This window comes from Pleurodeles waltl, chromosome 9 (genome assembly GCF_031143425.1).
Source record: "Pleurodeles waltl isolate 20211129_DDA chromosome 9, aPleWal1.hap1.20221129, whole genome shotgun sequence".
Classification (NCBI taxonomy): Eukaryota; Metazoa; Chordata; class Amphibia; order Caudata; family Salamandridae; genus Pleurodeles; species Pleurodeles waltl.
Window position 1 is genome coordinate 133,122,055 of NC_090448.1, and position 27,048 is coordinate 133,149,102.

Here is a 27,048-nt window from a genome sequence, read left to right on the forward strand (position 1 = left end):
AGCAAGAGACCCATGTGTGGGTACACCCTAGCCAGTTAGGGCACACATAGCAACATCACAAAATAAATATGTAGGAATTATTTATTTTTTGAAATGTATTAACCATTGAGGATCCCTGTCCTCGAAGGACATGAAAACTAATGGTAAAGTTATCTCTAAAATGAATCATTTGCGCAAACTATCACCTCTTTCCAACACTAAGTTCCCAAAACATTCCTGAAAGGATTAACACCAAATCAAACAGAAAGAGAAAGACAGAGACGGACAGGGAGAGAGACAGATATAGAGAAGACAGAAAATGAAAAAGGGCAAAAGCGAGAGGGAGAGAAAAACGTAGATGAGAGGAAGAGAAAGTATTGTATCAAATCAAATAGACGTTGTATTTGGCTTTTTGCAAATGAACAACTGAAAACTGGGAAAAAATAAATACAAATTGCTAGTCAATTTTTGAAGCAGTACGTTTTAGGTCTCTGCATCAATCTACCAGGATTTAACACTTTAGCTAATAGTACAATAATCACTTTTTTTTAGAGCACGCCAATGCAAAGTATGTGAATGTGCTAAATCTATAATGTCTGTACCTGTTTTTTCGTCCACGATCGAAATGCAGCATTAAGAACTTTTGCTCCTTGAAGCAGGTGAGGTGCAGGTTGCTTACCAGATTTGTGCAAAGCTACATAAACAAAACAGTCAGTTAAGCAGAGAATTGATCAGCGACAACATCTTTTTCCTTGTAGAATAAGATACTAAAGATACTGTCTTAGAAAAGCTTCAAATGTACTGAACAAGTTGAGCACTGCAATAATAGAGGATGTCCATACATAAAATGATTCACTGTTTATCATAGTGGACGCCCCAGGCAGTGGCTTACGGTACTTCTTTTTAAGCTGCTAGTATAAAATGCAGCAATGAGGAACTCCGAATTTCCAAAAGCATTAAAGAATCTGATTTTCGTAGGCTAAATGACGGCACCAAATAGCCCGTAAGCATTTCAAGCATTAAGAGTACATTAGAAGCCCCCCTGCAAGCTTCTAACTGAGGTGCATGGCAGGGTATATTTTGCTAGCTGGGTGTTTTCTATTTTATTTTCATTAGTTGATAGTGAGTTAGCACTTGTTTGATTTTTTTATACACCATGATACATTTGATGTAAAATGTACTAGTGACAGCTGTTAAAGCATGCAAATCTCTAATGCACATTACACTGACAGAAGCACAAGACTGTATGCTCAACTTTGTCACGCTGCATACAGCATCATCACAAACAAGGATAGGTAACAATGGAATGGCCCTCTACCTTTGAATGTCTCAAGCAGATGTCTTCCCACATACCAACATGCAGTTTCAACGTTTGGAAACTGAGTCAGGCTGACAATTTTCAATCGCCTTTCCACTTCATATGCTCTGTTATACAAAGTAAAACACAATTTAGTGCAATGGCCTACATGCAACATAAAGGAGACAATGGTAGTGAAGTTACATGAGAAATCGTCCATGTAAAGAACCCTTGGAAAATACAATGTAAAAATGCACATTTCTAGCATATGAGATTTTTAATTTGAGCTCCCCGCTGGAATGTGTGCTGAATGTATTTTATAATAATATTAATGAGAAAATGGTGTATAAGCCCACCCGCCGTTTTTAAGCAGGGTAGAGTAAAGGGTTTTGGCCCAGTAAAAGGTTCCTTTTTAAAAATAGATTTGTTTTTTAGTTTGGTATATTTAAATACAGAAGAAGAATATCTTGAACATAAAAAAGCAAAATCAGAAAACACTGAATACGATACAAGTGGAGTAAAGACACTCTCATTCGGATATTTCTACAGAGACGTAGGACCCAAGGCTGGTGATTTAAGGGACAGGTGTGCTCCTCCACGCCTTCAAAGTGTGTACTACTCTCTCACCACCAATAATCGTTTTTCAGCCCTGTCCGGGGTGTGTGACATTGATTGACTCAATACTTCTTTGTTATCCTTAGACAAATGTATCAAAAATGTAACACACTTATATCCATTGCTTCAGCTGCTAATGATTCAATTTTAGAAGTTACCTATAGTGCTCACACAAGGCCATCTCCTGACCCTCCTTGCCCTGATAACAAGGTTAAATTGTTGATCTGGGATTGCAGCTAAAGTCCAAATGAGGAACTGGGTCGATTTGATATCTGCACATGATATTGTCATTTTACAGGTGTCCTAGGCTCCCAGAGATTTGTTCTGTGATGTTTTTCACCTGTTTTTTTATCCCCACTACCCGAATCAATATCTGGTTTAAGATATTCTTGATGGTCTCATCTAGACTATTCCTTCCAATAACAGGCTTATTCCGGCGTTCACCATAAAGTGGACCGGTTTTCCGAGATTTGTTCTAATTATTTTTTATAATAACAACAACTTTTCTACCAATGTCAAACCTAACTTTATCTTTTTTATTTTGTCAGGGAGCTGGAATCTAGTTCTACCTACTCTGATACTGGCCTGAATATCATTCTGGCAGGGCACTTTAATGCCAACCTTATCACTAAAGTGTAATGATCAGCTGGTGTAGGTTTTCAGTCTCCTAATTTCCAACTACTTGCTGCCTCTACTGGCCCAAGGGACCGCAGAGGTTTGTTGCTGCTTCCCTATTTGCTCAAGCATGACCTCTGCAATACGTTTGGGCGGTACAAGGGAGTCTTACAATTCCCACCTTCGTTAGAGGGGCAGGCTTGTCTACCACTGAATATATATTCGCCATGAGGAGTCTGTCAGATTATATCAAGGACAGGGCGGTCATCCCTAGCCCTTTCAGCGACCATAACACATCCCCTATCACACTGAGATGTCTGGCGCATCATTCTTGGGCTTTCGCTGTGAGAGGTTCCAATTTACTACAGAGAAATGAGGGACTTTGGCTTGTGTGGAGGTCCGCTAACCTGCAAGAAGTCCAGCGTATGCTCTGTGCCACCCAGTTGAATCTTATTTTTTGAGTGCCTCAGACCCATTAGTGATTTGGATTGGATTTGGTTAAGATAGGCTACACAATGAGATCTTATTTCTAGAAACCTACAACCTGCAACAAGAATTCTAAGCATTCCTGGTGAGATAGGCAATGTAGGGAGTTCCAGAGGCGCCTTCTTAGCACCCTAAGGGCTATCACCAGGGATAGGTTGGCTAATGCCGCCAACACGAAGTGCTACAGCTGGCAGTTACCAAGAGAAAAGCAGAATTGAGGGATGACGTTTGGACCACTCTGGTCAACTTCTGCAGGGCAAGAGGTAACGCAATAGTATGGAATACAGTTAACAATAAAAAAAATCTTCCAAACCAATTGCAATCTAGTTTGCACCAATATTAGTGCAGATTCCTGGGTTGAACATTCTAGCCAAGGGTACCACCTGACTCTAACTTGTCTACATATCCCTTGGCTACTGAATTTACCACAGATGAAGTCGCCAAGGCAATCCACAAAATTCCCAAGTCTAAAAGCCCAGGTCTTTTATAAACTGGAGGTGGATTTATGGGCACCTGTTATTCCCAATTTTGCCAACACTGCATGTAAAAGTGGTTGTTATAGACCTATCGCCCTCGTTGATTCTACAGTAAAGTTATTGGCAGGGCTGTCCTCGACAGAATTATGTCCTGATCAAATGAGAATAGTATTGTCTCCAAAGTCCAATATGGCTTTAGAACAGGCCTGGGCACCCAACAGCAGTGCCTCAATCTACAAATGCTGATTAGCAAATTTACTCTAACGAAAAGAGGCCATGTCAATTTACCATTTATGGGACTGGCCTGCGCTTTCGATGGTTGGTCAGGTTGTAACTCTGGGAGGCACTTGAATCTAAGGGGTTGGATCTTGACCTGGTGTCTTTTCTAAGGGCCCTCCAACAGTCTTGAAAGCCACCGTCAGATTTGGACCAAACATCGAAGGTAGTGAGAGTTTTGGCCTGGGCCAGGCATTCGACAAGGCTGCATTTTAGCGCCAATTTTGTTCTTATTGTACATTAATGATCGGGCTTCAATCATAAATAATAAAGGAATGAAAATGCCAACCATGAATGGGTGGAGCATCTCTATCCTTCATGGATAGTCTAGGTCTGGTTACAAATTCGCCCATGTCTTTTGTTTTGGCATGTGGCCCCAAAAATCTGAAGTAGTGAACTCTTGCATTGCAGGAGGGAATTCCCCATTCCCAGAACTCATTAATTTCCTTATTTGGGAGTCACGTTTTAGTCCCAGAGGTCCTGCGGCCTATGTATTAAATAAAGGAGACTTGCTTTTTGTAACTCAATTAGTTTTCTTTTTAGTCTTTTCTCCAAAATCAGTAATAACCTATTACACCCCTGGTTGAGATTTACAAAAGGAAGGGCCTACCTGTCCTAAACTATGGTGCTAGTTATTGGGGCTATAAGGGAACCAAGCTAACAGAGGCCGAGAAGAACATAGTATGCAGTCCCACCTGTATCCACGAAGTACTGTATCCATAAGGAAGTATGTATACTGTATGTAGCAGACTAAATCAATCTGATGCCGCTGATCTTATGGTGGTAAATATGGCACAACCTTGAAGCTTTTTTGAATAAGATGATTATGCTCCACTGCTCTTCGTGCAACAGGGGCTCTTGTATCCAGTGGCTCATCTATATTAAGGACACTTGCAGCAGGTTAGGCAGACCTGATATATTTCTACAGCCAGCTAACATTTCCATTAGGGATAAAATCTGGGTCACATCCAAGTTTAGGGACCCAAGAAGTGGGGAAACAGAACAGTCAAAGTTTAAGAAGCCGGGCAATACGGAGAACCAGTTGATCCAAATTACACCAGGGTTGGAACAATATTTGGAGCTTGTGCCATAATCTTGGGACCGGCTTTTACTGACCAGATTTCGACTGGGTCAGATTATGAGCCAACTCTCGTTCCCTTTGGGCCATTATAATCACAATTGTATTACTGTTTTCCCTTGCGGCGAGCACTCCTTGCAAACCCTGGCGCACTTTGATTTTTTTAGCAGGCTTTATTGTCATTTTATTGAAAGTTTTTAATTCCTCTTTTCAAAGGCGCCTCGATTCCTAGACATGTTGTGGCCCTCTAATTCTATAGAAGCTCCCCTCTCTGGAAGTATGCTTAGGTGTTGCTTATTTTTTTAAGTCTGCCCTCTGGCGTAGACAATCTCTACCGCAGCACATGACTTGATTCCTTTTTAGTGCAATTTTTATAGCCTGTTGCTTTGAGGCTGTGACCCGTGTGAAGTGTTTCCTGAAAATTTGGTGTTAACTGGGATGTTTTAGTTAATGTGGTGTATGATTTATATTATCTTGTTTGCATTCAGTACTTCGACAGATGACATTGACTTTTAGACCCTGAATTTGTTTGTAGCGCAAAGTCCTTCAGTGCTAATCTGTTTTTTAATACTTTCCTGTTTTTAACAATATTCTTTAAATGTTTTTACGTGTATGAGATTTTATGGTTTGTACTTTTGAACCGAATAAAGAAAACAAGAAAGAAAGAAAAAAACGTGTATTGCAGTGCTTGTTAATTTGTTTTTAAAACAAAAGGTATAACTATAAAGATGAAATACACAAAAAAGCCCAGGGCTTGGTTACTCACGAAAGAAGACAGCTGGAAATTCAACACTCTAAAGCAGAATAGTTTAAGAACCAATACACAGTGCATCCTGTGCACTCCTGGTCAAATACAAGCATTACAAAGACGTCTGCTACTGCAGAAGAGAAAACCCACCTCATTTGCAATTCAACACTTAGGTGATGTAAAAAATGTCCCGAAAAAGCAAGGCAGTCTACAGGAGTGAGTGTTGCATAAATCCAACCTATAAAAAAGGAATATAAAGTCTAATAAAATGGTGGTGATGAGATAATTACAAAATATTATTATTAAATATGTATGCATTCTAGAATAAACCTTTCTAATGGAACTCAAAAAAATATAAAAAAAATAATTACACAGGCAAATACATGCACAGCACAGAAAAATCAATTCACCGATAACACTGTAAAATCGTTACCATATTGAGTGCAAAATTCAATGCCCGAAGCAAAAACATATTTTTTGTTTTTCAATGCCACTTTCTCCAAAGACTGTGCCATAGCAGACAATAAAATAAAAAATTTAATGTAACTGGTGTTTGACTTAGGGGATTTAATAAAGTTTTGTATTACAGTAAATTTTAACAGGTTAGTAAGGCAACAAAATATATTCATCAAAATGTATACTATCAACAGGTGACAAAATGAGTGCAGATGGTAAATGAGGTTCACATGCACTATTTGGGGCAGTCTCTAAAGGTGTGACTCCACCTTAGTGGATTAACTATGTTAATACTTGAAAAACATCTGTCTATAGAGGGTATGTTTATATCACTGCTATAAGGGTAGTCTTGAGTATTCGGTGGCAACAATAATTAGCACTAATAAACCAATCATCTTCCAAAGAAAGGTTTACTTTACTCCCTTCGACTTCACAGTGACTGTTCCCAAACCTGATAAAAATCCAGAAGAATGTTCCTCATAACGACTACTGTTGATGCAAAATGAGGACGTAAAATACTTCATAACTGAGACCATCTCAACTGCTTAAGGTCATTCACACTCTGGTCCACCTAAATCATATTTGACAGAAGAATGGTGTTGAACTTAAGGCGTTTCACTATTTACAAATGTTTGCAGTTACCAGAAGGCCTTTGACGCCATACACCCGCAGTTTGTATTTATGGTCCTGAAGCAGTATAACTTTGGCCCGATTTTGATGGCATGGAAGATTCGTGACCATAGCAAGAATGGTCTCTGAACAATGAACGCTGAATAGGAGGAACAAAACAAGGATGCTCACTTTCACGATTCCAGTTTGCTCTGGCAACGGAACTCTTGGGGGCCACCCACCATAGTCATTGGTGACACCACCCCTTTGGGATCCATACATTTGATTGACGCTTCTGTGCGTTCAACTGAAGTAACACAATACATTTTGGGACAGATATCTGACTTTACGGAACTCTGGTTTGACAGCTAATAGGTGTAAACTACAGATGCTCCCTATTGAGGAAACTGCAAGTGTGCTCTCCTTCCAACATAAGGAGGAAATGGCAAAATGTCTCGTTTAGACCTCTTCCTCCCTCTAGCTTAGATATAGGAGATTCAGGGGTCTCATCACATTCTGCACAGAGGCTATAACATTTTGCGGTAAGCCACTGTTTTTAAGTCCCCACTGTTGGCTCTATAACCTAAAGTCCCTGGAAGTTGCATATTCTGAACTCTGCTGAAAGTTGTCTGTCACGATTTTGCCAATGAAACTAACTCAAATGTGCTTTAATTACAATGGAAAATTCTGACAACAGTGGGTTTATGGTCAGTAAAACTATGTGTTCCATTTAGTTTCTTAATAACATATGAGTAATTTTTAAATCAGTTTGAGTTCTTATGATAAGTGTTTAAAGCTAGTGATGAGCATCCTTAAACTTTAACAATATCAATCTTAACAAGAACATTCAACTCATTCAAGTGAGAAAAATATAGTCTGTGCAACTACTGTCTGCTTTTGCAACACTCTTGTGACAAATACATTTCTGGTAACCTGTACAGCAAACAGTATACCAGAATTACAAGTGGCTAAAGTAAAGTAAACACTAGCAAGCCTAAAACCTCATCCAACTTCACTGAAAAAGCCAATAATTCATTTTAATATCCCTAGCCAGAAAGAGAGACACTATATGATTATATACGAAGATAATACCCATAATGGTAGAGACAAAAAGCCCTGAAATGTACTGCATCTATTGCAGTCTATACTCAACAGTTATTGACCTACAATCAATAATCAATATTACAACAAAATGACTTTTCCTAAAAGTGGACCCAAATCAGTCAGGTCAGCTCAGGATCTCCTTTCTTGAAGGGCCTGAAACTGGTTGTGATCAACACCACACTAATGCTTAGGTATGTGTATGAAAATAATGAAATCATTTACCATTTCCATTCTAAGATACCTGGGAAAAGGTTTACAATTGATAATGGAGACTGCTTCACTTAACATATGTTGTCTACCATTTGATATGCTTGGCCTTCTACAACCAAATATCTTCGTTCTGTCAAAAAACATCAATGCAGCCAATATGGCATACAGTACATACTTTGCTTTTATGTTACCGTTCACAGCCCAGGTCATAATGTAGATACTGACACTGCAGCAACTAAAATGTATGTAAGATTAGAGAACTATCCTTGACGACTTACAACAGAAGTACTATTAACTACATGGATCAATGTATTTATTTAGGCAGCATCCAGAGGTTCATTAAAAAAAAAAGTGTAAATTGTAACCTTTAGAATATGTATGTAGAGTGAAATATCAAGCAGGTCTGAAGTGCTACTTCCGAGCATCTACTCCTCAGATAGAGATAGGCTTCACAGAAAGCACCTGTTTACTGTGTATTTATTGTTCAATGAAAGCAAGGACACATTTTGTTGGACATAATCAAGACCTTGTTAGGTAGAAATGCATTGGCTTTTACTCCACCGTATACATGTTTATTAATAATAACTAGAAAACATTACTCCCTTGTGTGCCATTTGGTTCTAAAGCAATTCTGCATGATAAATACGAACAGGCGGAGGTATAACTGATGTACAATTCCACCTTAACCTTTGGGAATAATTGCCATTAAATGTGGGAGGTATGGGGAAATCTGATGAGGGATTTTGTAGGGACATGCTAATACAAACCACACAGACTAAGGCAAATGAAATTCACAAAATCCACTTCAAAAGTTACTACAGTGCTAAAATTGTCAAAACAGCCTCCAATGTACTCCAGCCCAGCCTTGACTAAGTCAAACACCAAATCTGGCCAACCACTGGTACTGCAACACACTCCCATAGAAAACAATAGAGAAAGTGAATTAGAAAACATGCATAGCAACTAATTTTAGATAGAATTAGTTCAGTATGTAATATCATATACTTTTTAAGTGGCTGAAAATTATTATTTTTTAATTTAATAATAAATATAATTAAAAGAAACTTGCACATAAAAATGTAAATGTTTTTAAAATAATCAAAAATTTAAATTTCAACCTAGTTTACTAAATATCACATAACGTATAACTGCCAGTGAGTCTATGTATTTTTTCAAAACATTACTGTTTGAACATTCATTTTTAGAAATAAAAGTAATTTATTGTCATTACTTTATCATAGAATACATATTTAATTTGAAGGGTTAGTATGCTGTAAAATGTGATTGTATTATTTCCAGGTTAATACTGAACGTTTTAAATCCATTTGTATCATATATGAAAATCATTTCAAAAATAAACTTTATTCAATTTCAATATATTTTTCTATGCAGTGTTTTCCATCTCTCTGGCAGCTGTCTCCGTCTCAGTAAAGGACATGTCCACCAACTAGTTGGACCAAAAAATACAGTTGTTAAGTTACATGTAGTAGATTTATGATCGTAAAGACAATTGTAGGAGGCTCTATCCCCTCTCTGAAGGGGGTGGAAACATGTAAGTCTTCAAGCAGGTGTAAATCTCAAATCAGAAATAATGCAGAGGATTAAAGTGAAGAGTTACACATAGATGTAAGATCCAAAGAGAATTTTAGGATGATACATGTAGAAATTCTCTGAATGGATTCTAGTTAGATGCAGCAATTTCTAATACCAAACAGAAACCAGTGTTAGTAAAGAAAACATTCTTATATGCCTCTGGAGAAATACCAGGTGACAATAGTACTGGGGTACATGGTGAACCACTTCATCTTCAGGGAAAGAGACTCTCTTCTGAAAGCAAGAGTGTGTCCAAAACAATTGCTTTATGATGGCAAAATATTCTACATTTTCCCTATTACTGCCCTAAACCAAATTCACGAGGAAAGAAGGGCTAGGTTTTAGAAGGCAACTAAGAATCTAAAAATTACTGACAATTAGATGCCCATTGCAAATAACAAAATTCACAGTTCTATTAGTTGTGGGCTGCTTTCAGAGCATGGTTTGTGAACATGATGCAGTAAATCCCCATGGCCCAATTGTCGGCAAGGCCTCCTAAATTTGGGACTATTTGAACATTTTTGCCACAGCTAGTTTTGATTTCTAGTCCAGTCCTGGAAGTGACCACTGTCATTCTTTTAACATCCTGTGCACAGCCAGACTCAATACAAAGGAATGCAGGTGCCTTTGTGAATGAAAGGCGAACACAAATAAAGGTGCTGAAAACATCCACATAACTTCCACAACCACATACAGGCCCCTTCAGAGGAGTGCATGCATGTTGAATTTTTCGAGCATCTTCACCATAAGAGAGTTTGCTGTACCAATCCCACAGCAATTTCATACAGTTTTTTAAAAATGGTCTGCTCTAGGGGTTCCTAAGCTTTTGACTTCTGCGGTCCCCCACTCAGTACTGGAATGAGGGCCCCCAAATCAGTGCAATTGTTACGATTAGAATTTCAAATTAGTATATAAAAATACAGGAATAAATATGCATCAAATAAATAAACATATTATAATATATTACATTTTATTCACAAGCAAAAAAATATGCAACTATCATCTTTCAAAATATAGTTTTACTTCTAAAAGACAACATAGCAGGCAGCGTTATGTTAGACTCTATCTTATCATTTTGGCCCTGATTCATAAAGAGCCTCCACACTTGTCGCCAACTTCAAAGGTGGTGATTAACAAAAGAATATTTTCAGTTACTAGAAAATACTCATGAGAGTGTTCACAGATCTCTTGATAGCAGCCCGACGTCAAAAATATTTTTTAGGACTAGTTAAAGAGTTCAAACTTTTAGGGGTTCAAGCCTCGCTATTTCAACAGTCCAAGCTCAAAGTACTTATGGATTGCCAATTTCTTGTGTTTCAGATGGCAGAGGAAGCACGGGATTTCCTTGCCAGAATGTAAAAATCTTGCATGTTATCAGTATGAGAAAATTGGCTCGAGTGTTGGGGGTATGGTCACTAGGTTGATCTATGTTTCACAGTTAGGCTGAGCTGTCACTGAGGGACATAGGGGAGAGTCACACTACAAGCACACAGGGTAAGCTACAAGGCACCTTACAAAGGCAGGGAACACGGGTTGGGGGACGGTGTGGAAAAAACAGGGTAAGAAATTAATTTGAATGGGCTCAAGTTTACGATGATTGCAATGATCAAGTTGTTGTACAAGCACATAACCATGGTTGTAAATTTGGGGTATTAGGAAGACTGGTAATGCTATATGGTAAAATATTAACGTGCAAGGTGAATGGGTTAGGGAACAGGCAAAAAACTGGTGCACTAATAAAATGGCTTTTTTCTTCGTCCGGATGTTATTTATTTGCAGGAAACTCACTATAAAAGTAACACCCTGAAGTGCCAACGGACAACCTGGGTAGGTGGATCTGGGCTAAGTCCACAATTAAGGATAGGAGAGTCAATTTTGTAAAATACTCTGGGCCTGTCTCTGATGATTCGCAGCCATTGAAACAAATTTATGACTTAGCCATGGAAGCAAAGGGGATGTTAGTTTTGAGAGGTGATTTTAATTTTACACAAGTTTTAAAAAGAGCACCTCAAACATATGAAAAAACAGCTGAAGTCAAGAACAGCTAAGCTTTTGCAAGGAATGAAGCAGATATTTAGATTAGCGGATCCCTGGCGGGTTACTATTCAAAAAATTTAAACCTGCCACTAGATAAGACTTTTTTTGGTATCCAGTACAGTGAAATGGGGTAGTAGTGGAAATTATGACAAACCCATTCTCTGATCGTCCAGTAGGTAGTCTTCAGATAGAGTTAGGTCCGCTACCAAAAGCAAGGCCAAAATGGCTGGACAACATGAGGGATTTTATAAAAGAGTTTTTTTTATATAAAGAATAATTCTGCATCTGACTTCATGGTACACAAGGCATTTAAATTAAAGCTGCATTTAGGGGGCAAGACGTAACATATAAAGTGAGAAGCAACAAGCAGCAATTGCAGCAAAATCAGAGGCTTCAAGCATCAGTTGATTAGGCCACGGGCAAGTTGTTTGTTACTAAGGGAAAGTCAATAGGTCTGGTACAATATCAAGAGAAGAGAGACTTGCTTTAAAAAGCAAAACAAGATCTTAGGGACTTGTTTTTGGTAGAGGAGATCTCAGGGGATAGAGCCATTCAGCAACAGTTAAATGAAGAAAATTTGAAAATAGGGAAATATTTGGCCTGGTCAACAAAAATCAAAGAGAATAGGCAGATGATAAGTAACTTGAAAAATCTGGCTACAGGAAGGCTGAAATGCAAAGAAGGCGCGATAGTAGTTGTGTTTTTAGGGCACTACAGGTGTATATATGAAGAAGTTGAGGATGTCTCCCGAGTCAAGCTTGAACAATACTTTGAAACATTGCAGTTGCCTTAACTTACGAGGTCTAAAAAAAAATACTGTCAGATAAAATTCTGAAGTAGCTAATCCCCTTAAAAAGTTGCCAAAGCCACAGGAAGCGACGGTATAACGTCAGAGCTTTATGAAGTGTTTATAAAAGAGCTTTGTCCCTTCTCAATAAAAGAGTTCAATTAAATCAGAGAAGGATCAGAGGTCCCTAGCTCATTTAAAGAATTTATAATAATCAACTTTCTCAAAAAAGATTAAAAATGAGGTGGTCGTCAATTTGTGTCATCCAATAAGTTTGTTAAATGCAGACTGCAAATTGTTTAAGAAAATTTGGGCTGATCAAGTAGCTGTGGGGGCTCAGGCTGTAATTCACAGAAATCAGTGTGGGTTTCTGCCCCAAAGAACAATGGCAACAAATATGCAGTTTTTATCATAAGCCATAGATTATTTTTCAGTCAACCAGCACAATGTAGCGATTTTAATGATGGATGCAGAAAAAAGCATTTGATTTGGTGAATTGGTAGGGATGGTTTCTTATTTTGGTTTCCAGCTCACTTTCTAATCATGTTGAAGAACTTAAATTTAGGGGCGAAAGGGGATTGTCAAATCTAAAGAGGCAAGGAGAGTTAAGATTTAGGGGGTTATTACAATTTTGGAGGAGGTGTTAATCCATCCCAAAAGTGACGGTAAAGTGACGGATATACCACCAGCCGTATTACGAGTCCATAATATCCTATGGAACTCGTAATATGGCTGGTGGTATATCCGTCACTTTTGGGACGGATTAACACCTCCTCCAAAGTTGTAATAACCCCCTAAGCGTGGTACCAGACAGAGATGTCCTATGTCCCCGATTTTCTTTACATTTTTTATCGAGCCGTTAGCTATTAGGATATAGAATAATGACCTAATTGTGCCTCCGCTGGCAGGTATGTCCAAGATGAAGTTGTTCGCTGATGAACTGATATTATATATAAAAGCAGAAAGTGGGAATATAAAGTGAGTAATTGAAGAAATTAAGGCTTTCACAAGTGTAGGAGGCTATAAGATGAATGAGGCAAAAACTGAATAGTTGTTTTTTAATGCTACTAAATTAGATCTTCCAGTCTGTTTACAATCGTTATCACAGTGCCCAGTAAGATACAGAGGAATTTCTGATACCAATAAGTTTGCTGCTCTCCTCCAACTTAATTATAGCGCAACTTTTAACAAGATTAAATCGCTGATTGAGAGATGGACCTTGTTGCCCCTTACGTTGATTGGGGGAGTTGAGTTAATAAAAATGTCAATCCTGCCTTTGCTCTTACTCCTTTTTATTAATCTTCCCTTACGGATACCTAGTGCATGTTTTAGAGAACTTGACATAATCTTTCGAAAATGTTTATGACAGAACTAAAACCCCATGGTAAAGAAGGAAATAACAGAACTGGGGGTATAAAGGCGGGTTTGGCTCTTTCTCCCATTAGGACCTATGATCTGGGAGACCTCCTGGACAACCTGATTACAGTTTCTATAGCAGATACAGGGTTTGATAGCCTGTTCTCAAATGTTATGGTTACAGAAAGTGAGATCAGATTGCCAGTGTTTTTTAAGATGGCAAAACTACCCATAAGATATAAGACACAGAGGGTGTTAGTACAATATTTACAAGCTTGTTTGAGTATTGGGACATCCCAACTTGTCATGCCTATGCCTGATCGCAGGACAGTGAAATTTGGGGATTGATGATTCCAAAGCCTACGGTGCATCAGTAGTAAGAGAAGGGGCTTACGAAACTGGGAGATTTCTATTCAGGTATCACATTACCAATGTGGGATCAAGTAACCTGGTGATTAGGGTGTAATAGTACGATGTTCAGTTAAGTTATAAACAAATAACTTGCCTCCTGAAGGCTAATTAAAGAGAAATGAAGACGGAACCCTGTTCGTTGGTCCATTTGTTCTACGAGAATAAACTTTTAGGACTGGGAAATTGATACAGATTTCTTAGAAGAGATGCAAGCCAAGCAGTGGTTCCAGATATCCTAGAAAGATTTAATAAAGAAGCGGGATGTAGGTTAACTATAAGAGAAAGACAGCATATTTGTGAGTTCGGATATAAAGCTCTCAGAGCTGCTAACTATAAAAGGATGGCATTTCTTCACCTACACCATTTAGGCTTCATAGAATGTACCCATCTCACCCTAATCAATGTTTTCAGTGCAATCCAATGCATAGAGGTGACTGGGTGTATATGTATTTTTCAATGTGCCAAGCTGCAGTATTTTTGGACAATGATTTTCACCAAAATTAGTATAACAATTCAGGTTCATGTATCACCCAAACTCGTATTGGTTATAGTTAAATCCTCCCCCTCAGTGAGCAAGATCGATATGTTCTCCCAATGGTTTATCTCAATTGTGATCGCAGAGGCACGCTCACTGATCTTGCAACACTGGAAATCTACTAGTGTCACACTGTCAATTTATGGGTGGAAAAGATGAGGAGCACCCAAATTGCTGAGGAAGCATACACAAGAAGAGTGGGGGAGATACCAAGGTTTTCAGGAGTATGTGGATAGCAGATGCCTCCAGATTCTTTGTCCTCTGTAAATGGAGACTGGGGTGCCAAGTGAAGCTGCTTAATGGTATTTTACTAGCACAGTTGCACCTTCTACAATGCACTATATATGTTAACAGTACATCAGAGATTTTGACATGGAAAACGTGATTAATGTTTAAAGCCTCATGTTTAAGCACTATAGCATTTTATGCAATGGATATTAGTTCAGTAAGGTTACCATGTATTATTACCTGATCGAATGCATGCAGGGACTTTTAGTGATCAGGGTTCTTTCCTTGAAAGGATGCCAAATGGAAGCACAAAAGCATGTTTATGCACTTCAATTGATTCAAGGCACTATAAGGTATTAGTAATGCATGCAGGCTCTTTAATGTGTAGGGTTCCTCTCCTGAAACGTTGTCAAATGGAAGTACAAAAGCACGTTTATGCACTTTAAATGTTCTAAGGCACTTTAATCTAGTATATGCGCTGTGATCAAGAGTCAAGTGATTTAATTAAGCTGTTTTGGTCATGCAAGTACACACCTATCTTCTGTAGTTATTATTCCTAATAGTATTATGTTGGTTGCTTCTTTACCCTGTTTAATTTTTTCTTTTTTTAAAGAGCCTCCGTGGCGGAGGCCCATCAGTCATGGCGGGATCTCCACACCTGTGGTCGGATCTCTGCACTCGTGGCAGGATCTCTGCACTGCAGTTTCCCACTGCAGAGATCCCGCCATGAGCGCCAAGCTTCCTCCACGAGTGCCGAACCTCCCCCTCAAGTGTGGAGGCTCTTTGTGAATCAGGGATGTTGTCTCTTTTGCAACAAATAAATGTGCTCCTTTATCAGCACATACCAGTGCTTCAGCTGAACTGTGTAATGGTCTGTACTAGAATCTATTTGCTGCACTTGAGCTGCTCTCATGAATCAAGATAAGTATGCCACCCGAATTGTTAGCCTCCAATTTCAAATTCCTTCACATTTACAATGTTCTTCTTTATTTATGTATACCTTATAATCCTCTTATACTATTATTTTGTTAACAGCCATAGACTCTCTGGAGTCCACAGGATATGAGGCACTGGTCTACTAAACCAGGCTGAAATCGTTATGGCATCATTCACAAATAACACCGCCACCAACAGTCAGGATGTGCGTCAAATACTGGGTACAATTTTCTGTTTAGTTAACTGCTCACCTGTTGGAATAAAGAGAGTCTGCCCTTGTTTCACTGAGCACTTGTAACACCTATCCACTTGATCTGCAAAGAACATCTCGCCGTGATTTGAAGCTGATTGCCAACGTTCGTACAATGAAATGTTTGCGGAAGCGGGTTTAATCAGATAGAATATTGTTTCACCCTAAATTAGAAAGTTTGCAATTAGGAGAAGGAAAATCAGAATCAAGCATAAATACAAGCAAGCAGTTTTAAACTGCAAGATAAATGAATAATTGTTTCAATTTCATTTTTGCTGCCCAAAACAACTCACTGCTGACTATTATTACCTAAGCAACATTGCATTATGCATGAATCAACAATTCTTACCTCTCCAAAAGAATAAAGCACTGCTTTAATAATATGATCAATGATGCAAAAATATGAAATCTATAAATGCTTTAAAACAATGCCATTACTTTATGCAAAGTGAAGTGGGTCTTAAAATGCAACTCAAAATTGCATGTTCTGCTCGTGGATTAGTTCAAAGGTGCAATATAAACTCAGTAGACCTATACACATTTTACTTTTAATCCTCAGATTTTACAATAACTGCAATCGAAAGCACATTAACATGTGTTAAAGGAATAATGTAACCTGTAATACAAAATATAACAACGTAGTATAGTAAGTACAACTCCGGTCAATTTTACACACTTTGGACTGTTTAGCATATTGTCACTTTAAAATGGAGTCTAAATGTATTTTATGTGAGTTAACGAGATGACATATAAAGGTAGCTTTTGAAGTACTTTTTGAGTCCTTTTTGTGATATTACATGTGGCAGTAATCTTGGCGAGCAGGTGCATGTCAAATTGATTTTTCCTGGTGTACACTATAAGGGTAGAGAAGTAAATCAGGGAAGTACAGCATCTTACCCGACCTGGGTACCCGCCAATGACTACACCACAGAACTGGGTATTACACGTCTCTAGTTGCTTGTGTGTACCCATGAACTCAAAATTCTAAACCTGCATTCACTTCCCCATGTTCTAATACTTACGTCACAGTTCTACAGAGTCCATCAAAAGCCAAAAGGGTTTCTTCATCAATAACTTCAGCTTTGTCTTATTAAATTCACATTTCTCTGCATTCAAAGTTAATCCTGCATCAGCCAGTAAATGGCACACTTGCTTTGGAGCTTTATTGTGCTCCTTCTGTGTAGCTCCAAAAATGAATATGCCATCACTATTGTTAAATGCATTCATGACAGGCTGTATGATACGTCAAATGACATCTTGAAAAATCTCCACAGCTGATGACACAATGAAACTTTGTCTTTTATATAAAAATAGACCAATATGTGTAGAAAAGGTTGCAATGTACCAGCAATTCTCTTTGATTTCCAACTGATGATATACTTTATTTCAAGAAAGGCGAGAAAAGTCTGTCGCACCATTCAATTGTGTTATCATGTCAGCAATGTACAGACCTGGATGTCATTCTCCTTCAATAGCCTTGTTCACTTGGCACATATCCACACAGATATATACAGTTACTTCATTTTCCTTTTTGGGTACTACATCTATGGGAGAACCCCATGGCGCTGGACCGATAGAACGTGCAATGATATCATGCTTAAGTAATGATTCAGGTTCCTTTTCAACAACTTCTTTAAATTAAAATGTAATTCATCTATATCTTTGAGCAACAGGACGGGCGTCCTCATTAACATGCAATTGCACTTTCTTATTATTATGCTTTCCTAACCCACGAAACAAAGAAGGGAACTGACTTACTATTTTGTGATGAGCATTCATGTTGTAGTTCACTGAGATCAGTCTTGCAGCCATGCTGAAACTAAGTAGACAGGCACTTGAGTCCATCCTTGAAGCACATCAACGAGCACTTGTACTTTTGTCTTCTTGTGTTTTATCCTTGCTACAAATGAACCTTGACTTTTTAATGGCATTGATGCAGCCCATGTATATACTTTAGTTTTCGATGGCGTCAATCATGGCAATGGAGTTGAGGCATAATGTTCATCAGCACACCACTGTCGAAAACGAAAGGTTTTCAACAACCGTTTACTTTCAGTGCAGTTTTGGGGCAATGTTTGAATGCTTTTTCATATCGACTTTTCTTCAACTGGTATTTTTCTTTGCATGCAGCCAGTCCAACATGCGTGCATTTTTCTGAGGTAAACATCGACATGCGCAACCATCTTCTTCGCTTTCACTTGATATTGACACTGAAGGATATTTTGACGATTATTTAGATGACAATCAACTTTGTTAGGTGTTAATTTATCTCAACTGGTGTCGCTTGGCCTTGTGGGCTTGCATCAAACGTCACTTCTCAAACACTCAGGCAGCCATTTTGTCTTCTTGCCATCACACACTTACTTTTCCTTTTTGCCTTGCAAACCGTTACAGAATGGTTCTCTTTCCCACAACCTTTCCATATCTGTCCCATGTCGGGACATTTACCTTCATGTGGAAACAACAATCCACACCTGAAACACAACTTCTTTTTTCATGGCAACATCACTTTGTGTCCTTCAGCCTTGTGCTTCTGCTTGCTGTTCATGTTCATGCCTGACTCACTTTTGGCACCTCCAGCCTCCATGTCAGCAGTTTGTCAATCACCACGCTCTTCAGCTCTTCTAGCCATGAGAACTCACTCCAGACTAAGAGTTTCTTTCAGCATTTGTTGTCTAAATGAATCGTACAGGCACCCGTCAATAAATCTGAGATGTATTGCTTCCACATCATTAAATTCATTTAACTTACAGTGCTTGATGAGTGTATCCAGTCTCTCAACAAATCTGTCTATGGTTTCACCAACCCTTTGTTGTTCTTGACTGAAAATAAATCTTTCGTAATCTACATTGGATTGGACTAGAGATTCAAGGCCTCTTTAATTTGATGGTATGCAACTTCTTCAGCTCGCAGCATTTTCTTTATGACTTCTTTTACACCATCACCAGCAAGATTCTTGAGGTATTTGATAATCTTCTATTTATCTCTGTCTTCAAGTGCATCGATAAAATCATCAAATTTCTCTATCTAAACAGTCCATCTATTGTCAATATTCTGCTTTTTGGTGGGATCAAATGGTGGTGGTTTCAGGAAAGCAGCAGCATTATAACTGCTTGTGGCACTCATTGATGCGGAAGATAGCGTTCTCTCTGATGCCACTGTATGAACTTGTTTATGCAAGTCATCTCTAAGGCCTTCCAATGTGCAGACCTCTGGGTCACCTTTGATAACTTCGGGAAGCGTGGCCTCCTTCTTGGTCTCCTTTAGAAAACCAGTCTTTCACTATTCTGATTGCCGCTCTTGGCCTTTAAGTCTTCGACAACCTATGGTGTTGTTATGAGCCCCATTTAGCAGCATTCATGGTGTGCCATTTCGGATGTGGATGGCTCCGTAAGCACAACCCTGGGCACTCCCCCTGGGCCACTTCCCCAGTGCTGTGGTATGAAGACTCTCTTTAATCAGTTCTGGTAAGCAGATGACCATTTCTTGAATCTGAATTGCTTAGTTTTCAGGAGTCCTTTTTTGCTTTTTGACATCTGGTTGTCTTGCAATTTGCTGTCGCTCTCTGCTGCACTTTCAAAACCTGGCTGTTCCGCCTACAGCATTATCCCTCTATGTAATTTATAGCTTTATGTTGCTAAGTAGTGCAGTACCTCTCATTACAACCTTGCCCACGATGTGTACAATTCTCAGAGAAGCTCTCGCTATCTTCAAATGCTTCACACCGGCTGCAGTTGCGCCCTGACACCACATTACCAAATGTCGATTCTGCACTTCAACAGAGGCACACGTAGCACACACAAGCAGTTTGCTCAGACCATGACAAGCTCTCTGGGAGAGCATTGTCGATGTTCTGATTACTTAGCCCTTATCTCGTCGCAAGTTATAGCGTCTACCCAGCCTGGGTACCCACCAATGACTATGCCACACACAGAGCTGCATAATACACATCTTTATTCATCTACGTATAATTGCCAACTCAGCATTCTAGACCTGCATTCACTTCACCACTCTAACACTTAAGTCAAAATTCTACGGAGTCCATCAGGAGCCAAAAATGTTCCATCATTATTAACACACCCAACATTACAGGTAGCTCACCCATAGGGGTAAGGGAGGTGCTTGAGACTACGGGATTTAAGGAGTGTGGCTCTGAATCTCTGCAGCAGGGAGGTGCAGTTGCTTCAGCTCTGAAAACCCCTACCTTTGCACAGTATGGTGTTGTGTGTCGTAATGCACTGGTTGCAACAGTTATGCAATGCGCCTTGCACGTTTTTCTAGATAGAACCATTTTATACAATGCAACTCAAAATCCATAAAATTTGATCATTTTAAAATGTACGCAGTGTAGAACATACATTGGGGAAATGGTGAAACACAAATTCCTTGGGTACCAAACCATCCAAAGAGACCACTCTATGGCAGTCAAGAAAGTGCTGTCCTCTAGGGAAGGCCCTTGACAGAGAACCTTCCCACCTCAACATCTGGGAGCACGAGCTTCATGAAAATGGTCAATCAATTGTGGGTCTGGCATGCCTAGAAAATATGTGGCTGGGGTACTACGCACAATGCACAGCTCCAATCTGGAAAATAGTTGACAATGCATATTCATCCATAAACATATTCATCCAACAATGTTACATATGTTTTGAGAACATAATAAAGAAAGTTATGAACACTTACTTTCAAAACATGGTGCCAGGCAGATGCCCCTCCAGATTCTATGTGGAAGTCTGTATAGCTGTCCTTCACACAGATCAGGCAATACTTAGTTACTTTTGGCTTTGCAAGGAGAGCATCATCCGGCCAATGGTTTTCTACCCACGATAACTTTTTCACAATGTCCGGTGAGTCCACAAAACTGGACATTCTTCATTTTTGCACAGAAGGAGAGCACAGTAGTTACATAAACCATTATTATTTAAATTTCACATCAGTTTTATTTAAAAGGTCAACAATTCATCAAAAGTGATCAAATGTTTCACAGTAAAAGTCTGTCTCGAATCCAGCAATACATGAAAGTGGCATATTAACACAACAAGAGAAGATGTTTGTGGAAACGGGCAAGTTTTCAAACTTTATAAAAGGCAAGACAATTCATGAAATGCCATATTCCATGTTGGAAGTATGACAGTAAATCAAAATAACCTCGCAGTAACTGTATTAACACTACACAGAAAGTAAATCCCACACAACACAATGCACTGTAAAAGTTAATAACAACACAGTGTGCTAGGTATAACTATGAGGAGGGTATATACCAGCCATTAGAACACTAGATTGCCAAAAACTGTACGGGAATGGTTCAAGATCAATAATGGCTGCTAAAGATCATCTGCACTAACATTTCAATGCTTGTCTTTGTTTCTCCCTTTCTAAAATAGAATGTTCTCAACTTGGTGAGTGGAATGGCCTAGTAGACTTATCACCCTCCTGCCTCAGGATATACCGGTTCTTAAAGGCCCTCTCTGTTGTGACAGGTCCTATTCACATTCAGGTTCTAGGCCCTTAACAATCGGTTTTTAACCCACTTTAGTGGTACATAATGCTACATTGCAATATTCCAATTTCATGAACTTCCTCTAGCTTGCTTTCTGCATTGTTTGTTTTGCTTCTGTTCTTTGCATAAGTGTGTTCTGCCGTGCCAGCCAAGTAATCACTTGAAATTCCCCACTGAATGAATCTGGACATTTAGGGGGTCATTCTGACCCTGGCGGTCATTGACCACCAGGGCCAACGACCACGGAAGCACCGCCAACAGGCTGGCAGTGCTTCCTGGCCAATTCTGACCGCGGCGGTAAAGCCGCGGTCAGAAAAGGGAAACCGGCGGTTTCCCGCCGGTTTTCCCCTGGCCAAAGGAATCCGCCATGGGGATTCCGACCCCCTTCCCGCCAGCCTGTTCCTGACGGTTTACACCGCCAGGAAGAGGCTGGCGGGAACAGGTGTCGTGGGGCCCCTGCACTGCCCATGCCACTGGCATGGGCAGTGCAGGGGCCCCCTAACAGGGCCCCAGCAAGATTTTCAGTGTCTGCTTGGCAGACACTGAAAATCGTGACGGGTGCCACTGCACCCGTCGCACCTCAGCAAATCCGCCGGCTCCATTCGGGGCCGGCTTCATCTTTGCTGGGGCTTTCCCGCTGGGCCGGCGGGCGATCTTTTGCAGATCGCCCGCCGGCCCAGCGGGAAAGTCGGAATGCCCCCGCGGTCATCTGACCGCGGGGCGGTGTTTGGGCGGTTTCCGCCCGGCGGGCGGGACCCGCCGCCCGCCGGGGTCGGAATGTACCCCCTTAATGTCCACAATTCTGATGCCTGCCAAGGCATGGCACATTATACACAAAACTACAACATGGAGATGAACAGCAGTTTAGACTTTTTTATCAAATGGGACATTATTCCTGCCATGAGAGAGTAAGTGGAACATGGCTTCATAATATCACAAGCGGACTCTGGATACCCAGAGAAGTTCAGTTCCATAAAAAGAACTTATTTATTTATACAAATTTAGCACAATAAAAACAGCAACAACAGCCCCAAGAGCTAGTAAATACAAGCACAAAGAATCCATCAGTGTACGCAAATATCGCTAGGGTCAACCAAAAGAGTAATACAATGAAAACAAGGTTCCCAGCATGCCCAAATCAGCAAATTCAAGCGACATCCCATGCGCTCAACAAGAGCAAGAACATGAAGCACACTTCTAGGGGAAAATCTGAATGCTGGAGCTCTCCAGGGTATAAAAACTCAACAACAGCCACAACAACATAATAATGGAGGCGGCCGAGCAGACTCATGTAGCAGGATCATCAACCAAATAGCAAACACAACCCTTGCGGGGAACAACAACCAATCCAATCTACCATGTGCATGGCTACTCATATGTAGCCGAGGCCCTCTCAATTCAGCTATGAGACTCCAAAAAGGAGCGAAAATGTGCCCAAATGTCTCTAGGGCGAGAGCACGCAGGGGCCAGCTCCCAAAAAGTTGACAGCTGCTCCTGGCAGAACGAAGCATCACGCAACCAATAAGACCCACGCGGGGCCCTACCCCGACCCCAGCACATCGCCACTCTTCTCTTTGCCAGCAAAAGCAGCATACCCACCAGACGGCTCCACTCCAAAGGCACCCCATCCAGCAGCCCAAGCAACTCCAGCACAGGGGAGAAAGGCAGATCTAAACCAGTCATTCCAGCTATTGCATGCATCACCTCTCCCCAAAAGGCGCGCACCTCTCCACAATTCCACACCAGATGCAAAAAATCAGCGTCCGGCGCCTGGCATCGTTCGCAGCGTGCATCATCACGCAGCCCCATAGCACACAAACTGCGAGGGTTGTAATATAAACGATGTAAGATCTGAGTTACAACATCCAATCTTGAAAGGGGAGTCCACCCACTGGTTACAGTAGCAAGACAGATATCAGATTTTCTAAAACAATATGAAAAATCTGTTTAACGAGAAAGCAATGCTGAAAAGAATGAAGTGGTCGACAGATACATATTGTGATTAGACCTGAAGCAATGGATGCTGCCTCGGACACAGGAATTACCTTTTTAAAATATGGATACCTATGTGTAGGATTAGGCATATAAAGCACTACTCAGTCCACATAGATTAGATAGGATACTAAGATCTGGCCTGTGTTCCTTTGACTTCAATAACTTCTTGAGTCTGTGCAGCGTAGCATTACTGGTTCCAGAAGAATATGCCATTATGAACTTATAAAGACCATGTCTGAAACTAGGTCCACCTTTCCACCTTTCAAATGTCCATTACGGAATGTTTGCAAATCAGGAGACCTGCAGAGACTTCTAGACGGGGTCCAAGGGTATTAAGCCAAGAAGCACTCCTGTATGGCTTTAATTTTCCAGTGAGGAATAAGACAACATATAATAGGCATACATTTAGAATGAATGGAGTTAATTAGGAACATGTGAAAATCTTTGTGTTCCTTTCTCCTCAAGGGGCATACATTTAATGGACTTCTTGAGAAGAGCAATTATAGGACATAAAGGTTTATTGGGTTGATGGATAAAAGGCTAGTGTACTGCACTTTAGGAATGACACATGATGGGGGTGGAAACCGTACCCCTTGGCAAAGGTACTACTGTTGTCCTTAGGGAATTGGGATTAAGGAGCTTTAATGGTGCACCAGCTGTAAAATCAGTCTTTGTGTGAACTATAAGAAAAGGCACATGTTCAGTGCCGCAACAATGGTTCCAAGATGTTAACAATGATCCACTAAGATGGGAAGGGAATCAGACTCCTTGGAGTGTCATAACCTTATAAAGAAACTTGACCTTCGGCCTCATTCCTCTACATGGGTATGGAACTCCTCAGTAACTTGTTAAATCCTTATAATGTGTGGCAGGGGGTACTTTGTCCATAACTATTGAAGCACAAAGGCAATGTATAGAAAATGTAATTGAGGCACATCCGCTGGAAGCATTATTCTACTTGGAGGTTAAAATACAGATGCACATTGAATTGTACCTTGAATATAGCCACCATTCCCTTATTTTGAAGGTTTGATTTGTGTCTGCTGCCTCTTGAGTCTGTTGGATGCAATTGTGGGAAATGATGATAGGCATTTTTTTTTTTTTTTTTTTTATCTGAGTGCTTAAATGGAGATTAATTTTCAATCAGTATGGTTGTGATATAAATAGTTAAAAGCGCAATGGTTTACACCTTCGATTAAAGAGAAAGTTAGGAGGGTAACAGTGCTGCAGTTTTGCCAATTATCTTACAGTTTTAAAGTCCAGTATGTTGTGCCTACGTTGTTAATGTTAGCATTGAATACATCGAATAAAGAAGTAATTCGTATTTATTATTGACATGTATTTACAAAGCTTGTATAACTCCTGCTGAGTAATGTAGTAAGATCTTGGCCTAAATAGCTAATGAAATGCTGCATAGATAGATCCTTTTCCTGGAATGTTTATACTGTTGGGATAATGCATTTTGGAAACCATGGAATTGTTTCTATAGGCGTACTGGAATCATGGGTAAAGTGGAAAACTGAGTAACGTTGCAAACCTATTTTATCCTTCTTTGAGACAATTTCTATAGTTGATTTTTATAATTGTGTGCAACGAATGGTGAGACTGCTCTTTGTATGCACATTATTTTGGTTGAGCCTGAAATCAAATTTATGATAAAAAATGATGACTTAGAAAGCAATGCAGCATGGACAAAAGTGGTCAACAGACTTGACTAAACTTCAAACAGAGATATTCAGTGTTAGAATGGACAGTAATACTATATGTATGTCTATGTGTTGGATTGGACAAAAGACATTAAAGTAACACCACACAGATATGATCACATATTAGGACCCAGTCTGGGTTCTCTTAATTGGAATCCATCCATGAGGCTGTCAGATGGCGGCAGGGTACAGGATGTTTACCTAGAGCCTGTGGAGAACCCCAAAGAGATAGTGAAGGCTGGGGAAACTGTCGTTCATCATCCACTATTCTGCTGCTTTCTTTAAGAGTCGAGAGGTCCAGGGAAAGGAGCATGACAGTGCCCATCCTCGCTCTGCATCCCTTGTACCTCTGGAGTACCGGGCAAGGCAGGGAAAGAAGTGGGAGTAGACATCACATCCGTGAGTACTACATCACTGAGGCGTATAACAGGATTAGATTCCCCAGTTATTAATGATGGCTTTCCTATGTAGCCATAAACAGCATAAAATAATAAAAAATTGTGAGCTAGTGCAATAGTTTATAAAAAGTGTAGCAATTATTTAAATGGCATTTATGCCTAATCTACTTTAGGCTCTGCAGGAGACAGATGTGACGTTCCAAACTGATTTCAATGAATTGAAAATTAAGTATCAAAAACATGTTTGCAATTAATAGAGCTTTAAACATCAACAGATAATTACATTTGTCATCTTAACTTAGTATACTGCAAAATAAAGGAACGTGCAAACGTATAGAAATACGGCCAATCTTTCAATCGCACATTTTATTTTTTAATTGCAAGACCCAATAACCATGTAGATAGTGCAAGCATCAAGAGCTGTACATTAGGAAACTGTTCTAATTTTCTGAAGAAGATCCCGTTAAGGGAACTCCGAGTAATGAGCTTGAGTGCATCAGCACTCAGCAATTAATTATTGCTGATTGACTTCATTTTCGTGTTATCGGTTCTTTTCTGTGCAGTGTGTTGCTGTGATTTCTTTCATTCTGCGACTTAAGGAAAGTTTTTGAGGTCACTGAAAAAAGGCTATTGTTTAATCAGGGAGAAGTGTCAAGTGAGCATTTCTAAGCAGGACGCTTAGGGCCAGATGTACCAAAGGATTTTACCCATTCTGTGTCTATGGGAAAAAGCTTTCGTACATATGGCCCTTAGTTCGATCTTCACAATTACTAAAACCTCAAATGGCCTACGTTTTGAAAATAGGTTTCTGAAAAACCCTTAAAGAGAGTGCCTAGTACTTACCTCGTGTCTGAAAATTCTAAGTTGATAACATTCAGAACACGTTTCCTGTTTGTGCTGTAGTAGTAATCCACAAATTCCTTTAACTTCATCTTGCATTCTTTCTGTTTTGTGACGTCTGTGACATCAACAACCCGTTCTGGACCTAGAGGTGGAAAGAAGGATATAGAGTGGTATTTAAATAGCGGCAGCCAAGCTATGAAGCAACCCAGCGCTATACATTATGTGAAGGTTTGGGAAAAGACTTGCATGATCGCGTATATCAACAGCGGATTACACAAATACATTTTACAAACATTACATTATGCGTATTTTAGGAACAGGCAGAATAAGTGATTTGCCCAGAACCACACCGACATTGAATCAGAAACCGAGGCCAGGATTCAACTCTGGCTCCGCGCAGTGGTGGAGCAAGGATGCCATAGGCCCTAGTGCAAGCAAGCAAAATGGCTCCCCTGATCACTGTTTGCATAGTAAACTACAGCAGTTATTAGAGTTAAGACCCAACCCCCTACCCAATGGGGGAA

At 39.8% G+C, this 27,048-nt stretch overlaps 1 protein-coding gene across 2 annotated transcripts in view; it reads right to left on the minus strand.

Moving 5' to 3' along the window:
* PHF2 (PHD finger protein 2) overlaps positions 1 to 27,048 on the minus strand; it is a 450,390-nt gene that overhangs the window by 87,390 nt on the left and 335,952 nt on the right. For both annotated transcript variants that reach the window (XM_069206411.1, XM_069206410.1), the window contains exons 5-10: positions 26,525 to 26,666; positions 20,766 to 20,952; positions 16,084 to 16,246; positions 5,721 to 5,808; positions 1,298 to 1,404; positions 582 to 673 (exon numbers count right to left, since the gene is read on the minus strand). In XM_069206411.1, the coding sequence (XP_069062512.1) occupies positions 582 to 673; positions 1,298 to 1,404; positions 5,721 to 5,808; positions 16,084 to 16,246; positions 20,766 to 20,952; positions 26,525 to 26,666 (779 nt within the window). The remainder of the gene's footprint in view (positions 1 to 581; positions 674 to 1,297; positions 1,405 to 5,720; positions 5,809 to 16,083; positions 16,247 to 20,765; positions 20,953 to 26,524; positions 26,667 to 27,048) is intronic.